Raw genomic sequence first — 18,273 nt, forward strand, 5'->3', positions numbered from 1 at the left:
CCTAGGCCTCGGCCTCCCATCCCGCCTCAGGCGGACGCTGCACGGCCTCCTCGGAGCCGGGGCTCGCCGGCGGCCGGAGGCCGAGCTCCGCCTCGGTTCCCGGCTCGGCCCGGCTTCCCTCCTTCTCCCTCCTGCAGGCCACGGGTCTTTCCGCTCTAAAATGGAGGACGGCAGCGTCTGCCTTCCCTCCGCTCGCGGGTGTTTGCGGGGCCGACGCGGCCTGGCCGCGAACTCCGTGCCGCTTCTCCACCCGACGGCCACGCGAGCCCCCGGGGAGCCTTCCAAAGGCTGCAGCGCCCCGGCCACCGGGCTGCCCAGGACCGAGAACCGCGGACCCCGATGGCAAACGACAGGACCGTGACCACGAATGTGCACTTCGTAGCACGGTCTGGAGAAAGCCAGCAGCAGGGTCTTGGTGGTGGTGTTTTTTTTTCTTTAATCCCTAAACCCAGCCACCTAACCTGATCTGGTTAGCTCATTTGTAATTGCTCTACGTAGAATGGTGCATGTCACAAAACATGCACCCAGTGATTAATTTCTACTTCCTTCCCAACCTGGTGGAAAGGTTTGTTATTTTATTGGTTTTTTTTTTAAACCTTGGATCATGGAAACTTTCAGACATATGGTTAAAGAATAGTATATTGACTTCCCAAATCTTCACCCCCACTGTTACTCTAAAGCAAATCAAATATATGCCATTTCATCCATTAAGTAATGTTTATAAGACATAAAGTCATCACACATGATTGTCTAGTCAGCGTTTACAGTTATATCCAGTCAGCATTTACATTTGCCCAGTTGTTTCTAACCTGCTTCTCATCATTTCGTCCAAATCAGGATCCAGACAAGCTACATATACAATATTTGGATGATAATCTTTTCCCTTGACCTTGTTGAAAAACCAAGCCATTCTGTGGTTTCCTACAGCCTAGATAATTGCTTTTTCCACCCTTGTGAATTCTTTTAATAAACTAACAGAGGCTTTCTCAGGGTCTGGTTGTTCTTTTTGCAAAGAAAAGTTCATGGAAGCTTACTGTGTAATTTTGGGGGGTATCATCAGGCATTAACATCTCTCTTAGTGGACCTTTTATGTACAAGTTCTGCGGGGTAACCTAATAATTGGTCAGGGAATTAGACAAGGACGCCAGCTAATACCTGTAAAACAGCATCTTTTGGCAGTGCCTAATGAAATGATGGATCTTGCCATGACCACTATTAGACAGCCAAACAATGTGTTCTACATTGAAGTATCTCCTCCCACTCACCAAGTACTATTGGCTCCAAGAATGGGGACGTAGTGTTGGGGTATCAGTGAATCAAGATTGCCCAAGAGTTGGTAACTCATGAGTTGAAGTTCAGTGATGAGTGTGTGGCAATGGAAAAATCTGATCTCTTCTGTATGATGGACTAGTGAGTTTAGGTTGCTTTATTCAGAGATTATCTCTCTCCATTGGCCTGTCTCTAGTTGTTAAATCATACTCCATGTTAGAGTTACAGGGGAAGGGCCTCCTTACCACTTTTTGAAATGATCAAAACATTTCTGGTATGTTCTGGGATGAGAATTGTTCTAGGCTGGATGGGGCCTAATCACGAGTTTTAAAAGCTCTCCAGGTAATTCTGATAGGCTCCAGTGTTCCCCACCACTGATCTTGCAAAGTGATTCTATTTTAGTATTTACAAGTGTTAGCATTATACATTTTATTCCTCATTCTGTTTATTCTCACTTAGTAAGGAAGCCTCTAAAGCCTTTGCACTTTAAACTACTTAATTGTTAGAGGATGTTGATCTTAGAGTGAAAGCAGAGTAACACAGAAAGGACAACAGCAATAACCTCAGAGCTTGGTTCAGGGGTTTGTGAGGAGTGCGTGGGGCAAAGTGTGTAGGAAGCTTATTGTTTCCCAAAATGGAAACAAAGGCTAGGTGACATGTAGTTAGAAATTCGTGTTTGAACTGATGGTGGCTCACAGGTATAGTTCTAGCTGCTTGAGGAGATTGAGATCAGGAGGATCACAACTCCAGGCCCATAAAGTTCATAGACTCCTTCTTGAGCTTAGCACATAGTTGTCATCCCAGAGACCAGGAAATATAAATAGGATCGTGATTCAGGCCCACCCAGGCAAAAAGTAAGACCCTAGACCCTATTTGAAAAATAACCAGAGCAAAAGAACTAGAGGTCCTTTTAGAGAAAGCGTGTTTGTCCTATGGCAAATTTAAAAAATACCATCAGTATTACCTAGGAAAAAAGTTAAATATCTCAAAAAGTTAATAGTTCCTCTCCTGCCTGCTTCCTTATCATCCTAATCAGCTGGGAGATGCCAGGTATTAAGAATATGGGGTGTATCCATTTTTCATATCAGACTTTATCTTTTACATAAGTGAAGGGGTTGAGGCACTGTTAGAAAAATGAGATTATATCATAGACATCTGTAGCTTTTCCCACTCATAGTTGCAAACCTGAATATGTATTAACTGCAGGGTATTTAATGAAATAAATAATATTAGAAATGTACGATACCATTTCCCTGTTGGCATCTATTTAGATTACTCCTATATTTTAATACACATAAGAGAATGGTTAGACATTATTGTGTATAGATTCATTTCTGCAGAGCAGGTTCCCAAAAATGAGATTGCTGGCTTTGTTAGTAATAGCATCCTTAATGATAACTTTTTTTTTTTTTGGTGCTAGTCTTGGGGCTTTTACTCAGGGCCTGGAAGCTGTCCCTAAGCTGCTTTTGCTCAACACTATGAGTCTACCACTTAAGCCACAGCTCTCCACTTCAGGTTTTTTTGGTAGATTAGTGGAGATAAGAGTGTTGCAGATTTTCCTGCCCAGGCTGGCTTCAAACCTGGATCCTAAGATTTCAGCCTCCTAAGTAGCTAGGATTACAGATATGAACCACTGGTGCCTGGCTACATTAGTGATACTTAATACCAAATTATTCTCCCAGGACATAGTCACACCTCCCCATTAGTAGCTTTTGAGAGCATACATTTGCTGATTTCTCTTCAAGGTGGGTAGTACTGGCTAATAGTACTTCATTTACATTAGCCAGCTGGTGTGTAAGAAATGGTGTCTCTTCTAAATACCTAAGAACTGACCACTTTTTATAATTATTGGCCATTTGATTTCTTCTGTCATTCGACACATTTTCTATTTTCTTTTTACATCATTTTTTTTGTTTGTGTTTTTGTCAGATGTGAGACTTGAACTCTGGGCCTGGGCACTGTCCCTGAGCTCTTCAGCTCAAGGTGAGCACTCTACCACCTGAGCCATAGTACCACTTCCAGTTTTCCGGTGGTTAACTGGAGATAAGAGTCTCATAGACTTTCCTGCCTGGGCTGGCTTTGAACTGTGATCCTCTTGAGTAGCAAAGATTATAGGTGTGAGCCACCGGTGCCTGGCTTACATCATTTCTTTAATGCTGGTAGTAGAACTTGGACTCAGATCCTCATTCTTTGGCATTTTTTGCTCTAGGCCCTTTACCACTTGAGCCATGCCTCTAGTTCTAACTTTGCTGGTTAATTGCAGATAGGAGTCTCATAGATTTGTCTGCTGTCCCCAGGGTGGCTCCAAACCTCAATGAGTACTCAGATCTCAGCATCCAGAATAGCTAGGATTATAGTTGTCAGCAAACTGGCTTTTTTTGTTGTTTCCTGAATGCCTTTGCATAAACTTTTTTTGGTCCAAGACTGGGACTTGACTCAGTACTTGAAGCATTTGCTCATTGGCTAATGCTCTGAGCCACATTTCCAATCCCTTTTGCATAAACTTTTTAAGGAATATTAATTCCTTGTCATAAGGAGTACAAATAATTTTTCCAGCTAGTATGTTTTTGTGGGCATGTGCCAATGCTGGAACTTGAATTCTGGGCTTTGTGCATTTGCTTGGCCTTTTCACTCAAAGCTAGCACTCTACCACTTGGGGCACTGCTGTACTTCTGGCTTTTTGCTGGTTAGAGATGAAAATCTCATTGGCTTTTTTGCTCAGGCTGGCTTTGAACCTGATCCTCAGATTTCAGTTTCCTAAATTGCTAGGAATATATGAATGCCCAGTCCACTGTTAGGTTTTTGTCCTTCGACTTTTATATAAATGGCACTTTTACCTTCACAAGGGTTTCCCATCTCCAATGTATTATATATACATATATGTATATGTATATATAATACACATATATATATTATGTAGAGAGAGACATTCTGATATTTTTCCCCAGTGCTGAGGATAGAATCCAGGGGCTTGTGAATGCTAGGCAAGTTCTCTACCACTGAATGACATTGCGAACATCTTGGATTAGTGGGGTAAAAGTTGACAAGCCAATATCGACACACTTAATTAAAGCTTATGTCATTGTGTTGTACAATTAACCAATGTGTAATTATGTTTATGTCTGTACACAGTGGTTTTGCTTCCCTGAAAACCTCCTGTTCTCCACCTGTTTGGTCTTCTGTCTTCCATATCATTGACAAATACTGATCTAAAAACTGTCTCCATGGTTTACCTTTCTGAGAGTGTCAGATGGTTGGAATTCAAGTATAGTTTGTTTGCAGTGCTAGGGATTGAATCTATGGTTTTGAGCCTGCCAGAAAGTGCTCTAATACTAAGCCCCCAGCCTCTCAGCTGTAAGACTTTGCTGTTTTTTCCCCAGTACCGGGTTTGAACTCAGAGCCTCCTAATGCTCAGTTTACTTGCTTAACTAGTGCTTTACCCCTTGACCCAACCCATCTGCCACTCCCTAAGCCTACATAAACACATGTTCTCAATACTTGCCAGAGGAGTGAAAAGCAAATAAGGAATTACAGGAAGTTCATTGGGCATAACTAGATGTTTTGTTTTTGCCAGTCCTGGGGCTTGAACTCTGCCTGAGCACTGTCCCTGAGCTTCTTTTTGCTCAAAGCTAGCACTCTACCACTTGAGCCACAGCACCACTTCCAGTTTTTCTGTTTATTTAGTGCTGAGGAATAGAACCCAGGGCTTTGTACATGCTAGGCAAGCACTCTACCACTAAGCCACATTCCCAGTCCCCCAGCTTTTGACCAATTATTTTGGAGATGGAGTCTCTCTTCTGCCTGGGCTAGCTTTGAATCTTGAGTAAGGAGTAAGGATTATAGGCATCAGCCACTGTTGCCAACTGTAATTTTTAATGGATTAGATTTAGCTGTTTCTGTTTCTGTGTGTGTGTGTGTGTGTATATGTGTGTGTGTGTGTGTGTGTGTGTGTGTAAATGTGAGCAGTTATGTAAGGCTTCGTGACATACAGTTTTAGCTTTATTTAAGCTTGAGATGCAGCGTGGTGGTTGAATACATGCCTAGCATATGTGAGGTCCTAGGTTCAAATCCTAAAGCCTCCCTTTCCCACCCCCCTCACCCTTTTAATGTTAAAACTGGAACGTAAGGTTTGAGTGGTGGAACATATATATGTTCAGCAGGTATAAGGCAGTAGAGTCAGTCTTTAGCACACACACAAAAAAATTGATAACAGCAAATCTCCAGCAATTTGTTTTTGGTACAGTGACTTGAAATAATCCCCAATGATTTTTCTGTTTCAGGGTGGAAGATGTCTATGGATGTGACATTTCTTGGGACGGGAGCAGCATATCCATCCCCAACCCGGGGTGCCTCTGCTGTGGTCCTTCGGTGTGAGGGCGAATGCTGGCTCTTTGACTGTGGGGAGGGGACACAGACACAGCTTATGAAAAGCCAGCTTAAAGCAGGTCAGTGTGCATTCCACTTTCTCATGATTAGCATTTGTTCCACCCCCTTTTCTTGGCTGTCCATGGGCCTGTTGTTCAAAAATAGTCCAACAGTGGCATCATTCTTCAGTCCTAGAGTCCTGACAAAACTTCAAAGGGTCTCAGGCATCTCGTTATGCCCACTGAACTTCCTGTAATTCTTTATTTGCTTTTAACTCCTCTGGTAGGTATTGAGAACATGTGTTTATGTAGGCTTAGGAGTGGGAGATGGGTTGGGATATGTCAGGCCTAGTAAATGGACACTGCCCTAGCCAGGCAGAATTGCATGTATTTCTTTCTACCAGGTGATAGTTGTCATGATCAAAAGCAAATCGGTAACTATTCAGAGTGAAACCCTCTTTCTACTTGGGTTTATCAGAGAAGTTACCTGTGAATTGTAGAGAAAGGTGGAGAAATTTCCTCAAAAAGAGTTCCAGCTAGAGGGAATGGAATGAGCCAAGGCCAGCATTTGGGAGATAGGGAAGTCCACTTGTAGAAACTCTCAGCTTAGATTCAGGCAGATCTAGATTTTAATCCCAGCTGTTTCTGAAGCTCGTAACCTTAGTGGATCATCAGAGTAAATTTTATTTTCCTTGACTGAAAACTACTTAGAAGGAGTATTATGAGCTAGATGTGGTGGTTGGTAGTTCATGTCTGTAATCCTTTTCCCTTAGGAGGCAGAGGCAGGAGGAAGAGTTCAAGGCCAACTGGGATTATGTAGTGAGACTCTGAAAAGATGGGCAGTGATGTTATGAAAATTATAGTGTGTGTTATATATATTATATCCATAATATATAAAATTCCTTCTTTGAATGTCTGCCTCTTTGGAGGCTTTTCTGAACCCCCTGGGTTAAGTAATCTCTTCATTCTAGTAATTCTATTATTTTAGCCTATTTTTATCAACTTCTTAGCATCATTAGATTCTGGAAATATGGTACCTAAATAGTTTTGTTTCTGTGCTCTTTGAACAATAAATTATATTGAGCAATCACTTATGTTCCTCGTAGAATCTGTTCAGTTCGTAGATTGGCAAGACATTCAGGAACATTCAAGACATTCAATGCCTTTGACTTTCCGGGTCTTGATAAATAGTAGTTGCCATAGTACTCCTACAATTCATCTCAGAGCAGGGCACTTGACAACTAAAGGATATGTCTAGTGTGCAAGGATTTGTCCAGCAAGAGAAACTGATCATATATGATGATGAGTAGAATTCTGGAGGTGCTTCCCAAATACTTTTGGAGCATGAAGAAAAGGGCACCAACTATGGTAGGACATGTGCCTAGCATGTGTGAGGGGGCCTGGGTTCCATCTCTAGCATCAAGAACAAAAGACATAAAAGGAAACAAAATGACTATAAAGTAATTATTTGAAGTATCACAAAAGTACGATTTTTTAAAAGTATCTTGTAAAGGTGATGAGCTGAGAGGTTGCAGTTAGATAAGTAAGGTAATGAATACATTTCTTTTTAAACACTGCTACCCCCTTTTCATTTTCTCCTGCTTACCCCTTTCTATTCCCTTCCCCCCTGAGTTGTATAGTTCATTTCCAACATAGTGTCAAGTGAGTATCATTGTTGCATGAGTTCATCCTTAGTCCTGCTGTTTAATAGTACGATTTTAACATGATTATACAAATGTCTAAATGGGAATGGGGTTATAGCTGAGTAGTGGAATGTGTGCTTGGGATCTGTGAAGCCCTGGGTTCAGTTTCTAGCACCAAAAATGAAATAATGTAAGGAATTTTAAAATTATATTAAAAGGTATATGATATATAGAACATGTTTTGTAATTGTGGGACCATTTGAGGGTAGTACAAGGTAAGGAGAAAATGTTAGAGAGTAAACAGTATATTGAATCTGAGCAAAGATGGCAAAATGAAACTTACTGAGACCTGTTGAATATTAGGGATGGGAGATGAAGAAAGTGAAGATGAGCCAGGGAGTTAATCTTATTAAAATACTGTATAAGGCTGAGCACTGGTGGCTCATACCTGTAATCCTAGCTACTCAGGAGGCTGAGATCTGAAGATTGTGATTCAAAGCCAGCGCAGGCAGGAAAAGTCATGAGATTCTTTATCTCTAATTAATCACCAAAAAGCTGAAAGTGGAGCCATAGCTTAAGTGATAAAATGCGAACCTTGAGCATAAAAGCTCAAGGACAGCACCTAAATCCCGAGTTGAAGCCCCAAGACTGGCACAGGAAAAACAACAGCAAAAAGCTGTATATGCATGTGTGAGACTCTATGGGTAAAACCCCTTTTTACAGCCGGGCACTGGTGGCTCACGCCTGTAATCCTAGCTACTTAGGAGGCTGAGATATGAGGATCATGGTTCACAGTGAGCCCAGGCAAGAAAGTCTGTGAGACTCTTATCTCAGTTAACTACTCAGAAAAAGCCAGAAGTGGCGCTGTGGCTCAAGTGGTAGAGTGTTCACCTTGAGCTGAAGAGCTCAGGGACGGTGCCCAGGCCCAGAGTTCAAGCGCCACAACCAACAAAAAAAACAAACAGGGCTGGGAAGGTGGCTCAGTGGTAGAGTGCTTGCCTTGCATGCATGAGGCCCTGGGTTCGATTCCTCAGCACCACATAAACAGAAAAGGTCAGAAGTGGTGCTGTGGTAGAGTACTAACCTTGAGCTGAATTGCTGAGGGACAGCACCCAGGCCCAGAGTTCAGGCCCCACAACTGACCCCCCCTCCAAAAAAACCATCTTTTTACAATTAGCATACACTAAAAATAATGGATAGAAACATGAAATAGTTCCTGTCAGATGGGCATACCAGTGGGGGTCAAAAAATAGTTGAGATACATGACAAAAATGGAGCTATGAAGCTTGTTGAGATTGGTTTGGGAAGAGGGAGAGTGATGGAGGGGCTGAATATGATCAAGGTCAGTATATGGATATATCAGAGTGTAACCTCCTTCTCCAACTAATTGATGGTATAAAATGTATGTATTTTAATTTTTTAATTTTTATTTTTTTGTAATCCTGGGACTTGAACTAGGCCTGGGCACTGTCCTTGAGCCTCTTTGTACTCAAGGCTAGCACTCTACCCCTTGCCACAACACCACTTCTGGCTTTTTCTGAGTAGTTTTTCTGAGATAAGAGTCTCACAGACTTTCCTGCCTGGCCTGGCTTAGAACTGTGATCCTCAAATCTCAGCCTCCTGAAGTTAGGATTACATGTGTGAATTACCAGTGCCTGTCATAAAACATACTTTTAAAAGTATGTAAATATCTGGTCACCAGTGGCTCATGCCTGTAATGCTTGCTACTTTGGAGGCTGAGATTAGAGGACCATGGTTCAAAGCTATCCTGGGCAGGAAAGTTCATGAGATTCTTATCGTCAATTAAGCACCAAAAATGCTGGAAGTGGAGCTGTGGCTCAAATAGTAGAGTGCCATCCTTTAGCAGAAAACACTAAGGGACAGTATCCAAGCTGGCTTCAAGCCCTAGGACTGGTGTGCACATGCATGCGTGTGTGTGCACACACAGTATATATGAAAAATAATTATAGAGGTGTAAACAAACCAAAATGGTATAAGAAAAGCCTAAATTGTTTTCTTGTAAGTTTATTTCTTTTTGTTTGTTTGGTTGGTTGGTTAGTTTGGGGCTTGAACTCAAGGCCTCCCTTTCTCAGTAAGGGCTGAGCCATGCCTACAGTTCCAGCTTTTTGCTTGATAATTGGAAATAAGAGTCTTACAGACTTTTCTGTTCCAACTGCCGTCAAATGGTTATCCTCAGATCTTTGCCTCCTGAGTTAGGATTACAGGTGTGAGCCACAGGTACTGGCTCTGTAGGTACATTTTCTATACGTCTAGACACAGTGATGGGGGGATGGGAGTATTTGTGTATGTGTGAGTAACTTTGTCTAAATAGAATCACATTGTATCTGGTGTAGCCTGTTTTTTTATTTTCAGCTGAAGAGTGCATATGTACAGCCTATCACTGACCTTTCCCTATGGCAAGAGTATGACTGCATTGTTATTTTTAGAGGATGCTTAGCATCCCACTCCTATGTGGGCAGTATGTTTCTCCATCTCTTCCTTGTTCTCAAGGGAAAGGGAACACATGTGTTTTTCTCTCTTCCTTGACCCTTCCTCATACCTTTGATAACTGTGGTTGTTTTTCATTCTCTCTGAAATCAAGTTTCTTGGAAAAATGCAATGTTTGTCTTTTCTGAAACTGTGATAACTGTGGGAAGCAATTTTTCACTTACTTCATTTCCCTTTGTGATTTAGGTTCCCAGACTTGTTTTGATATTCAGCTTTGACTTTGTTTTGGAGTAGATAGGGAGAGGGCTCAGAAAGTGTGGTGTGTAGGTTTTGAGGCTAATGTGTGAACTGAACTCAGCAGCTGTTGTAGTCCCATTATCTGCAGAGACTTCAGGTCTCTGAGATGGTTTGATCAGGGGAAAGGAGGAAATGAAAGGATTCTCAAATTCAAAAAGAAATTCATGAATTGACAAAAAACCAAAGACTAAAAAGAGAAAAGGAATATATTAAGAAAACTTTTAGAATGAGAGAGCATGTCTTGGGGATGCTCAAGGTCCCAAATCAGCCTCTGTCGAATCCTTTGTTCTCTGCTCCCCCGTTCCTTTAAGAACAATTCTGCCATAGGTTGAATCACGTTGTAGTAAACTGCCCTGTTCTTTATGGTATTGGTAACTGCTTCTGTTCTTTGATGGTATCAGATACTTAGTGTGCTAGTTGTGATTGTTACTTTCAAAATGCCTATGGTGCATCTTAGAAAATGCTGATGTGGCATCCTGCCACATACCAGCAGTAAATTGACTTTACCATTGGCTAATTTAAGTCGTAACCCAAGCCCTTGTGTATGAAAAAGCTGGTGTGTTTAGACTGAAAGTAAGAGAAGAGTGGGCCCAAGTGTCCTTACCTTGTACCCTGGGGGATCTGCCCCAGTCTGCATCTGCGATCTGTTGCTTGCCTTTTCCTTGTTTGTTATCCATTCCACTGCTACCTTTTTTTCTTTTCTTTCCTCCCCCTTCTCTCCCTTGTCCTTCTCCTTCCCTGAAACCTCATTGACAGAATCTGATTTGGTTAGTTAATCACTATCCAGTGAGGATTCCCTAAAAGGCAGTTTGGGGGTTCAGGCCATGGTATAGTCACTTGGAGTCTATAGAACATTTGGTTTGCTGTTCTCAGAGGGAGCAGTGTAATTGTCAGAAGCTTTTGATAGTTGTTCCATTTAGCTAGATAAATTATTTTCTTTTATATTTCATGTGTGTGTGTGTATGTATGTGTGCATGTGCGTGCGTGCGTGTGTGTGTGTGTGTGTGTGTGTGTGTGTGGTGTCCTTCGGATTCTTTCTGCTCAAGGCTAGTGCTCTACCACTTGAGTCATTGTTCCACTCCCAGCTTTTGTTAAAAAAAAAGTATTCTATTGGAGTCTCATGAATTTTTCTGCCTGCTTTAATCCATGATCCTCAGATCTCAGTCTTTTGTGTAGCCAGGATTACAAGCATGAACCACTGGCACCTGGCTAAGACCTCTTTTTTTTAAGTGAAAAAATATGTCAGAAATACTGGGAAAACTATAAAATGATGTAATTTAAAGATATTTTATGAAAATGTTATTTCCCACTTAAGACCATCCAGTGAAATTAAGCCTGTCTCTTGCTTCTGGAATATTGCAGCAAAATGTAAAATAAGCTCATGGCAGTAGACAGAACTTATATTCACTTTTCTACTCTTTATAGGAGTTGCTAGGCTTGTTTCAAATAGCTTTGTCTCCATTTTCATTTCTGAAAACTTACTGTCTCTTTGTCTCAATCGAAAGGGAGAATCACCAAGATCTTTATCACGCACCTCCATGGAGACCACTTTTTTGGCCTTCCTGGCCTCCTCTGCACAATCAGCCTGCAGAGTGGCTCTACTGCCACTAAACAGCCTATTGAAATCTACGGCCCTGTAGGGCTTCGGGACTTCATCTCGCGCACCATGGAGCTCTCTCATACTGAGCTGGTCTTTCCTTATGTGGTCCATGAGCTGGTGCCAACTGCCGATCAGTGTCCTCCAGAAGAACTGAAAGAATTTTCATATGTGGATAAAGCAGATGGTTCTCCCAAAGAAGGACAAGGAAGAACTATCCTGTTAGACTCTGAAGAAAACTCCTACCTTCTGGTTGATGATGAACAGTTTGTTGTAAAAGCATTCCGCCTCTTCCACAGAATTCCTTCCTTTGGGTTTTCAGTTGTGGAAAAGAAACGCCCAGGTAAACTCAATGCACAGAAGCTGAAAGACCTTGGTAAGTGTTTTTAACCCTCTCATCATCTGGGCTGTTTTAATTAAGCCATTAGCAAGATCACAATAACCTTCCTTTAATCTCAGACGTAAAACAGACAATTTCTGTACTTCCTTTGCCTAAAGTTTTCTTTTTAAGGGGAATCCTATGGGTCAAAAATGCTATTTGGAACCAAAGCCAACTATGTTTTGAATATTTCTCACTTCAGCTTCTTAGATTCACTGGTTTGGTCAGCAAGGTGATTTGGGGGTAGGGGTGAGATGACGATGATAGTTTTAGATCTAGGATTTATCTTTATGGTTTTTTGTTGACCCTGCTATAGATTGAATCTAGGGCATCCCATGTGCTAGTCTGCCAGTGAGCTATACTTTTAGCCTTCACATCTTCCTATGGAAGATTTTTTTTTTTTAGTTTTTTTTATGGTTATTATAAAGGTGATCTGGGGCTGGGAAGGTGGCTCAGTGGTAGAGCGCTTGCCTTGCATGCCTGAGGCCCTGGATTCGATTCCTCAGCACCACATAAGCAAAAAGCCGGAAGTGGCGCTGTGGCTCAAGTGGTAGAGCGCTAGCCTTGAGCTGAAGAGCTGAGGGACAGTGCCCAGGCCCAGAGTTCAGGCCCCACGACCGAACACCCCCCAAAAAAAAATGTGATCTACAGAGGGGTTACAGTTACATAAGTCAGTAAAGAGTGCATTTCTTTTTGGTCAATGTTAGCCTGTCCCTCACTCTTCCAGTTTTCCCTCTCATCCCACCCACAAGTTATGTAGTTCATTTTCAATACAGTGTCTAGTGAGTATCATTGCTGCATTTGTTTACTTTTGTTTCTCTATTTCTGTGCCTCCCCTTATACTCCCAGAGACATTAAGAATGAACATATAGAACATAAATGAAAGAAAATAAAAACAGAAAAAAAAACCTCTTGTTTTATTTCCTAGAGTTCATTTCCATACAGGTTTTGTTTTTTTGAGATAGTCTTGCTATATAGCCCAAGCTGGCCTCGAACTCACCATCCTCCTGTCTCAGCCTCCCTGGGCTAGGATTAGAAGTTTGTACCATCAGGCAGAGCCGTAAGGTATGTTTTCAGTGACATCATTAGTTTTTGCTACAAGGAGTTTTTGCTATTAATTCTTCTCCTTACAGCTACAGCCAACTACTTCCAGGTTTCCGTCACTCCCCCTCCCCATCTTCTTTCCTACTCATTCAAATTAATTTGGTGTTTAGAACACAGCATTTCCACTAGTTTTACCCATAGTTGAATATGTAATCTAATACTATGGGGAAGAAGCACAGAGATGGGCCTGGGCCCCTTAGAGGCTTCCCGCCGTTGTGCATGAGGGGTTCTCAGCTCCTCTCACTAACAGAACAGTCATCCCATTTCCAGCATTGCTACCTCCCTTGGCAGAGGATGGCTCTACCTATAAAAAATATGAATTATTTTTCTATTCTTTATGCAGTCTCTTGCTCTACCAAACTAAGATGCTATATAGTATTGTCTAAGGACAAAGGTGTTTTTCTTATCTAAAAGCTTGTGGAAATTCTATTCTGCTTGGGAAGTTTAAACAGGATCTGTATTGGAATTAGTGATCATGTAATATTTTTGTAAGTATTGTCCAGAGTGATGATCAGATATTAAAGTAAGGTTGAGGCCCAGCTTGGTAAATATGGAGTTGCTTCTACCCACCAGTCACATGTGATTGCCTGAAAGGCTTCTTGATCTTGCCATCCCAACAGTCTTTTCTAACAAGTTTCTTAAAAAGATAGTTCATAGGTATTGGTTTTGCCTATGTATTGATTGCGTTATTATTTAGACGTGTTCTTTAATTTTACCCATAGATGAGCCTATTGAATAAAGTAGCCTCAAAAACTGTCACTGCCATGCAGAGTTTGTATCTTGGCTGTAGTAAGGTCTTAGTAAGATTTGGAAGCTTATATGTCACTTGACATGCTCATTAAATGTAAAGCCATTATTAAAATCAGTAATGAACACATACAAATATCTCAAGTTATTTACAAATAGCAAAACATGTATAACAACTGTGAAAGGAATCATATGCTGTTGCTGTGCTGTTAAAATAGACTTTTAAAAAGTCATCAGTTCCTTACACATGATGTAATGTTACCTGCTTTCATCATTAGGTGTTCCTCCAGGCCCTGCCTATGGAAAGCTGAAAAATGGAATTTCTGTGGTTCTAGAAAATGGGGTTACAATTTCTCCTCAAGATGTGTTAAAAAAGCCTATTGTTGGGAGAAAAATCTGCATATTGGGTGACTGTTGTGGGGTTGTGGGTGATGGAGGCATGAAGCTGTGCTTAGAAGCAGACTTGTTGATTCACGAGGCGACCCTGGATGATGCCCAAATGGACAAGGCAAAGGAGCATGGCCACAGCACCCCCCAGATGGCAGCAACGTTTGCAAAGCTGTGCCGGGCAAAGAGGCTCGTTCTGACTCACTTCAGTCAGAGGTACAAACCAGTTGCCTTGGCCAGAGAAGGAGAAGCAGATGGCATTGCAGAGCTGAAGAAGCAAGCAGAGTCAATATTAGATCTCCAAGAAGTAACTCTAGCGGAAGATTTTATGGTGATTGGCATTCCAATCAAGAAATGAAACCAGCGTTCCTAAATGTATGTTGCCATGTCTGTGAATGTGTTACCAACCAGATTTTTGGTTTGGTTTTTGTGTGTGTGTGTGTGTGTTGGTCTGAGTATCTATCTGGGTCTTAATAATCCTGAAAGGATTGAGCTGCATTGCTGAACTGACTCGGTAAGGAGAGGGAACAGATGAAAAAAATCCAGCACCCTTCGTAAAGTGCAAAATGATAGATTTGACAAAATGGTACATTTTTACTTCCCTCTTTTAGCTACTATCACAGATAGCAGCCAGTATTCTGTGCAATCCTGGGCTTAGCTTCTGCCCAACTTTATTGCTCTTATTGGCCATGTGTCCAGGACCTGGCTGTCTTAACTAAAAATGTTATTTTGGTAGTTTGTGTTAAATCTGTTCGTATAATTAACAGCAGAGAGAAAAGTGTAATGAGATACTGTACATGCTGTATCTCTAGTAGTTTGACAATGGCTTTGCTGGAATACTGACTACATGGTTGAATTCGATGTTTATCTTAGTATTTTTGTGAACTTCCTGGTGGTTCTTAACCTGTGCTTCTCAGATGGGTGCTCTCTTTAGGAATCTGGCAGCAGTGGAGACATTTCCTGGTCACAGTGACCCAAGGGGTGGTGGTGGTGGTACTGCTGTACAAACTACTAGCTGGTTTGTACAGTAAAGATTTAGCTCCTCCCAAATTGCAAATAGCAGGCCTGTTGAGATATTCAAATTAAAACTTACACTCCAATGTCAATATACCTTACCAAAGTTAGTGACATAATGAGTTGAATTACTACATAAATCAAATTCTACAGTGGATCTTAAAGCGTGGATACTTGAGAATTGAAATACCATGTCAAATGTTTCAAGGTATGAGTCATCAAGTGAAGTTTATGAATGTGAACGCAAAAAGTTGTATCAAACAGGTTTAATTTACGTGTCTCTTTAATAATTCTTTGTTCTTTTGTTTACCGTTGTTGTATTTCCCAGAATGTGTTCTCTGAAAAGCTAGTATAGCATGCTGATGCATTCAAAAGGCTCCTTCCTCACACTGGTTTGGGGAAGTGTTAACGCTGTGTGCTCCCCTGGGACAGGGCTAGTGCCCTGCAACATTTTTTAAATGGCAGTACTTGTAATGCTTAAGAAACTGGTTTTGGGGCTGGGAATGTGGCTTAGTGGTAGAATGCTTATCTAGCATGCATGAAGCCCTGGCTTCAATTCCTTAGTACCACATAAACAGAAAAAGCCAAAGTGGAGCTGTGACTCAAGTGGTAGAATGCTTGCCTTGGGCAAAGGAAGCAGAGAGACAGTGCCCAGGCCCTGAGTTGAAGCCCCAGGACTGGCAAAAGAAAAAGGAAAAAAGAAACTGGCTTTGGTATCAGAAATACTTGATTCCAGTGTCTGTACTTTATATGGTACCTCTCTGAAGTCTGGAGCAGTTTACTCTTCACTCTTAGTTTCTTTACCTCTTTCATCTCAAAAATTGGAAAAATAATAAAACCTACTTCATAGGATTGTTGTGAAGATCAATGAGAGTGTATACAAGGAGCGCAGCGGTACAGAGGCCACCAGCTCTTGAGACTCTCTCATTCCTACTCCTAACCTCACAACAACCTAGACAAAATTATACTATGTGGCACAGTGGACACTAAAATTCCTTTCATTTCTAGGGTTTCACTGATCAGAATGTCTGCTTTCTTCTAGTTGGAGAGGCTGCACAGCAGTGATAGTCAGATAGTTCAGTTTGCTTAAGTTCTCAGTCACTGTGGTGTGGCCTCCAGAGTGGCTAGATTCTCATTCTAAACTAATTCTTACCCCTAAAGTGCTCAAGCTTGACCAGAATCGAAGTATATCTTTGTTTCCAAACTTAATTTAAATAAGCATTAATTCAATAACTACTGTGTACCCAAATATGTATACGAGGTAATAGCTAGAACTGTTTTTTTCCATTCATGTAGTTCAATAGGGTTGGAACCATGTTTCAGTCACCTCTACATTCTTAGACTTGTCCATCCAGTCAGAAATGGTTTTTTGAATGAAAAGAGAAGGTACTATATGTGCACACTGCAGTGAGTAATGCAGTGCTCATTGCATCATTGTACTTGTCAGAACTTTAAACCACCTGCTTGGTACTGTGGATTCACTGAGTGCCAAGTGTTGAGCTTTGTTATGTTGGTACAGTATATAACCAAGTGGACAAAAACCACACACATTTCTAGCCACATACCTGAGCTCACAGTCTAGACGTAGAAACAGATAAATAAGCCAAGGCGTTCTGATCTTACAGCCTGACACCCAGTTTTTGCTCTTTTTTTTAGTGTTTTTTGGTAGCTGGTTTGAGCTAATCTCTTAGACTCAGGCTCTGTATAAATGTGGAAAGACCATGGGAAGGAGTGGAGCTGTTGAGTCAGTTAATTTTTAGTTAAGTAGATGTACAAAGAGGTTACAATTCTACAAAGTAGGTTATGAGTACAATGCATCTTGATCAGTGTCACCCCTTCCATCATTCTCCCCCATTTTCTCCCTCCCATCTCTACCCTCAAGTTCTGTAGTTCAGTTTTACATAATGTATATCGAATATAATAACCATATTTGCTCACCCTTCTTCCTCCATACAATTTGTTTTTAATGAAAGGATTTGTGAAGCTAGAATTCCAAATGAAGCTTATATTCAACTTCTCAGAACCTGTGATCCACTCAAGCTGAATGACTAAAAGGTACAGGATCTAATGTGGACTGTACCCAAGCCTGTTTGATTACTGAATGCTCCTTTTCCTAAGGAACATCGTGAAACACCGCAAAAATCTAGCCTTATACTACCAAGTTTATTTGTATGTTTCACTTGCACAATTTATTCAGGTAATAATTTACTCATCTAAGTGCTTTCTTTATCCTAAATAGACTTTGAGTTGTCAAGAATTTATAGGTACCTAGTTGTTGCAGATTTTTTAAATATGCATTTTACATTTTCAAAAATTGTTTAGATTTTCCTCAGTGGCTTCAGTATTGACTGCATTTTCTAATATTCATGCCTCACTAAAGTACTTTTAATGAACATTGATTGACTCGTAATAGCAGTTTGCTCAGTATTTCCTTAGGGAATTCCTTAAGATTCAAGAAAAGAAGACAGTTGTTCCTGACTCAATCACCCTAAAAGCATCTACTTCTGGTCCATTGGTCCTCAGACTGAGGACTGAGTATGAGGTGGGTGGACAGAGACCCTTCTTCTTCCTAAGAACTAGGTCACTAGGCCAGGGTGGAACCTGAAACTCAGCATTTGGGGCAGTATTGAGATTTGAACTCAGAGCCTTGCTGGACTGGCACCCTATCACTAGAGCGATGTCCTCAAGCTTTTTTGCTTTATTTTACTGCTAAAGTCTTGGATTTTTTCCCTGGAGCTATCCTCAGATGCTGATCCTCCTACCTCTGGCCTGTTGCATAGCCGAGATCATAGACCAACTCACACAGCTTGTTGATCCAAACGTGAAGTCTTGCTAGTAGTTTGTATAGGCTGACCTTGAGCCTTGATCCTTCCCATCTCGGCCTCCTGAGTAGCTAGGATTACAAGTATAAGCCACTGTGCTTAGCCTTTGAATCCATATTTTAATAAGCTCCTTAGGTGATTCTGAGGTATATGAGTGGCAGACCAGCTAGGAGAAAAAAAGTCTTTTTTTTTAACATACTGA

At 41.3% G+C, this 18,273-nt stretch overlaps 1 protein-coding gene across 1 annotated transcript; it reads left to right on the forward strand.

Annotated features, from left to right (window-relative positions):
* Window positions 1-3,228: 3,228 nt before the first annotated feature.
* Window positions 3,229-15,779, forward strand: Elac1 (elaC ribonuclease Z 1). Its single transcript, XM_013018971.1, has 4 exons — window positions 3,229-3,252; window positions 5,550-5,714; window positions 11,527-11,994; window positions 14,127-15,779. The coding sequence occupies exons 2-4, from the start codon at window positions 5,558-5,560 to the stop codon at window positions 14,591-14,593; spliced, it is 1,092 nt and encodes a 363-aa protein (XP_012874425.1). The 5' UTR covers window positions 3,229-3,252; window positions 5,550-5,557; the 3' UTR covers window positions 14,594-15,779.
* The last annotated feature ends 2,494 nt before the right edge of the window (window positions 15,780-18,273 follow it).

This window comes from Dipodomys ordii, unplaced genomic scaffold, assembly GCF_000151885.1.
Source record: "Dipodomys ordii isolate 6190 unplaced genomic scaffold, Dord_2.0 Scaffold43, whole genome shotgun sequence".
In the NCBI taxonomy this organism is placed as follows: domain Eukaryota; kingdom Metazoa; phylum Chordata; class Mammalia; order Rodentia; family Heteromyidae; genus Dipodomys; species Dipodomys ordii.

Bases quoted from the DNA above. Each gene is read 5' to 3' on its own strand.
- Elac1 (XM_013018971.1), top strand. From the start codon at position 5,558: ATGTCTATGGATGTGACATTTCTTGGGACGGGAGCAGCATATCCATCC. The intron at 5,715-11,526 runs GTCAGTGTGCAT...CTCAATCGAAAG, and splicing joins GAAAAGCCAGCTTAAAGCAG to GGAGAATCACCAAGATCTTT. The intron at 11,995-14,126 runs GTAAGTGTTTTT...TTTCATCATTAG, and splicing joins ACAGAAGCTGAAAGACCTTG to GTGTTCCTCCAGGCCCTGCC.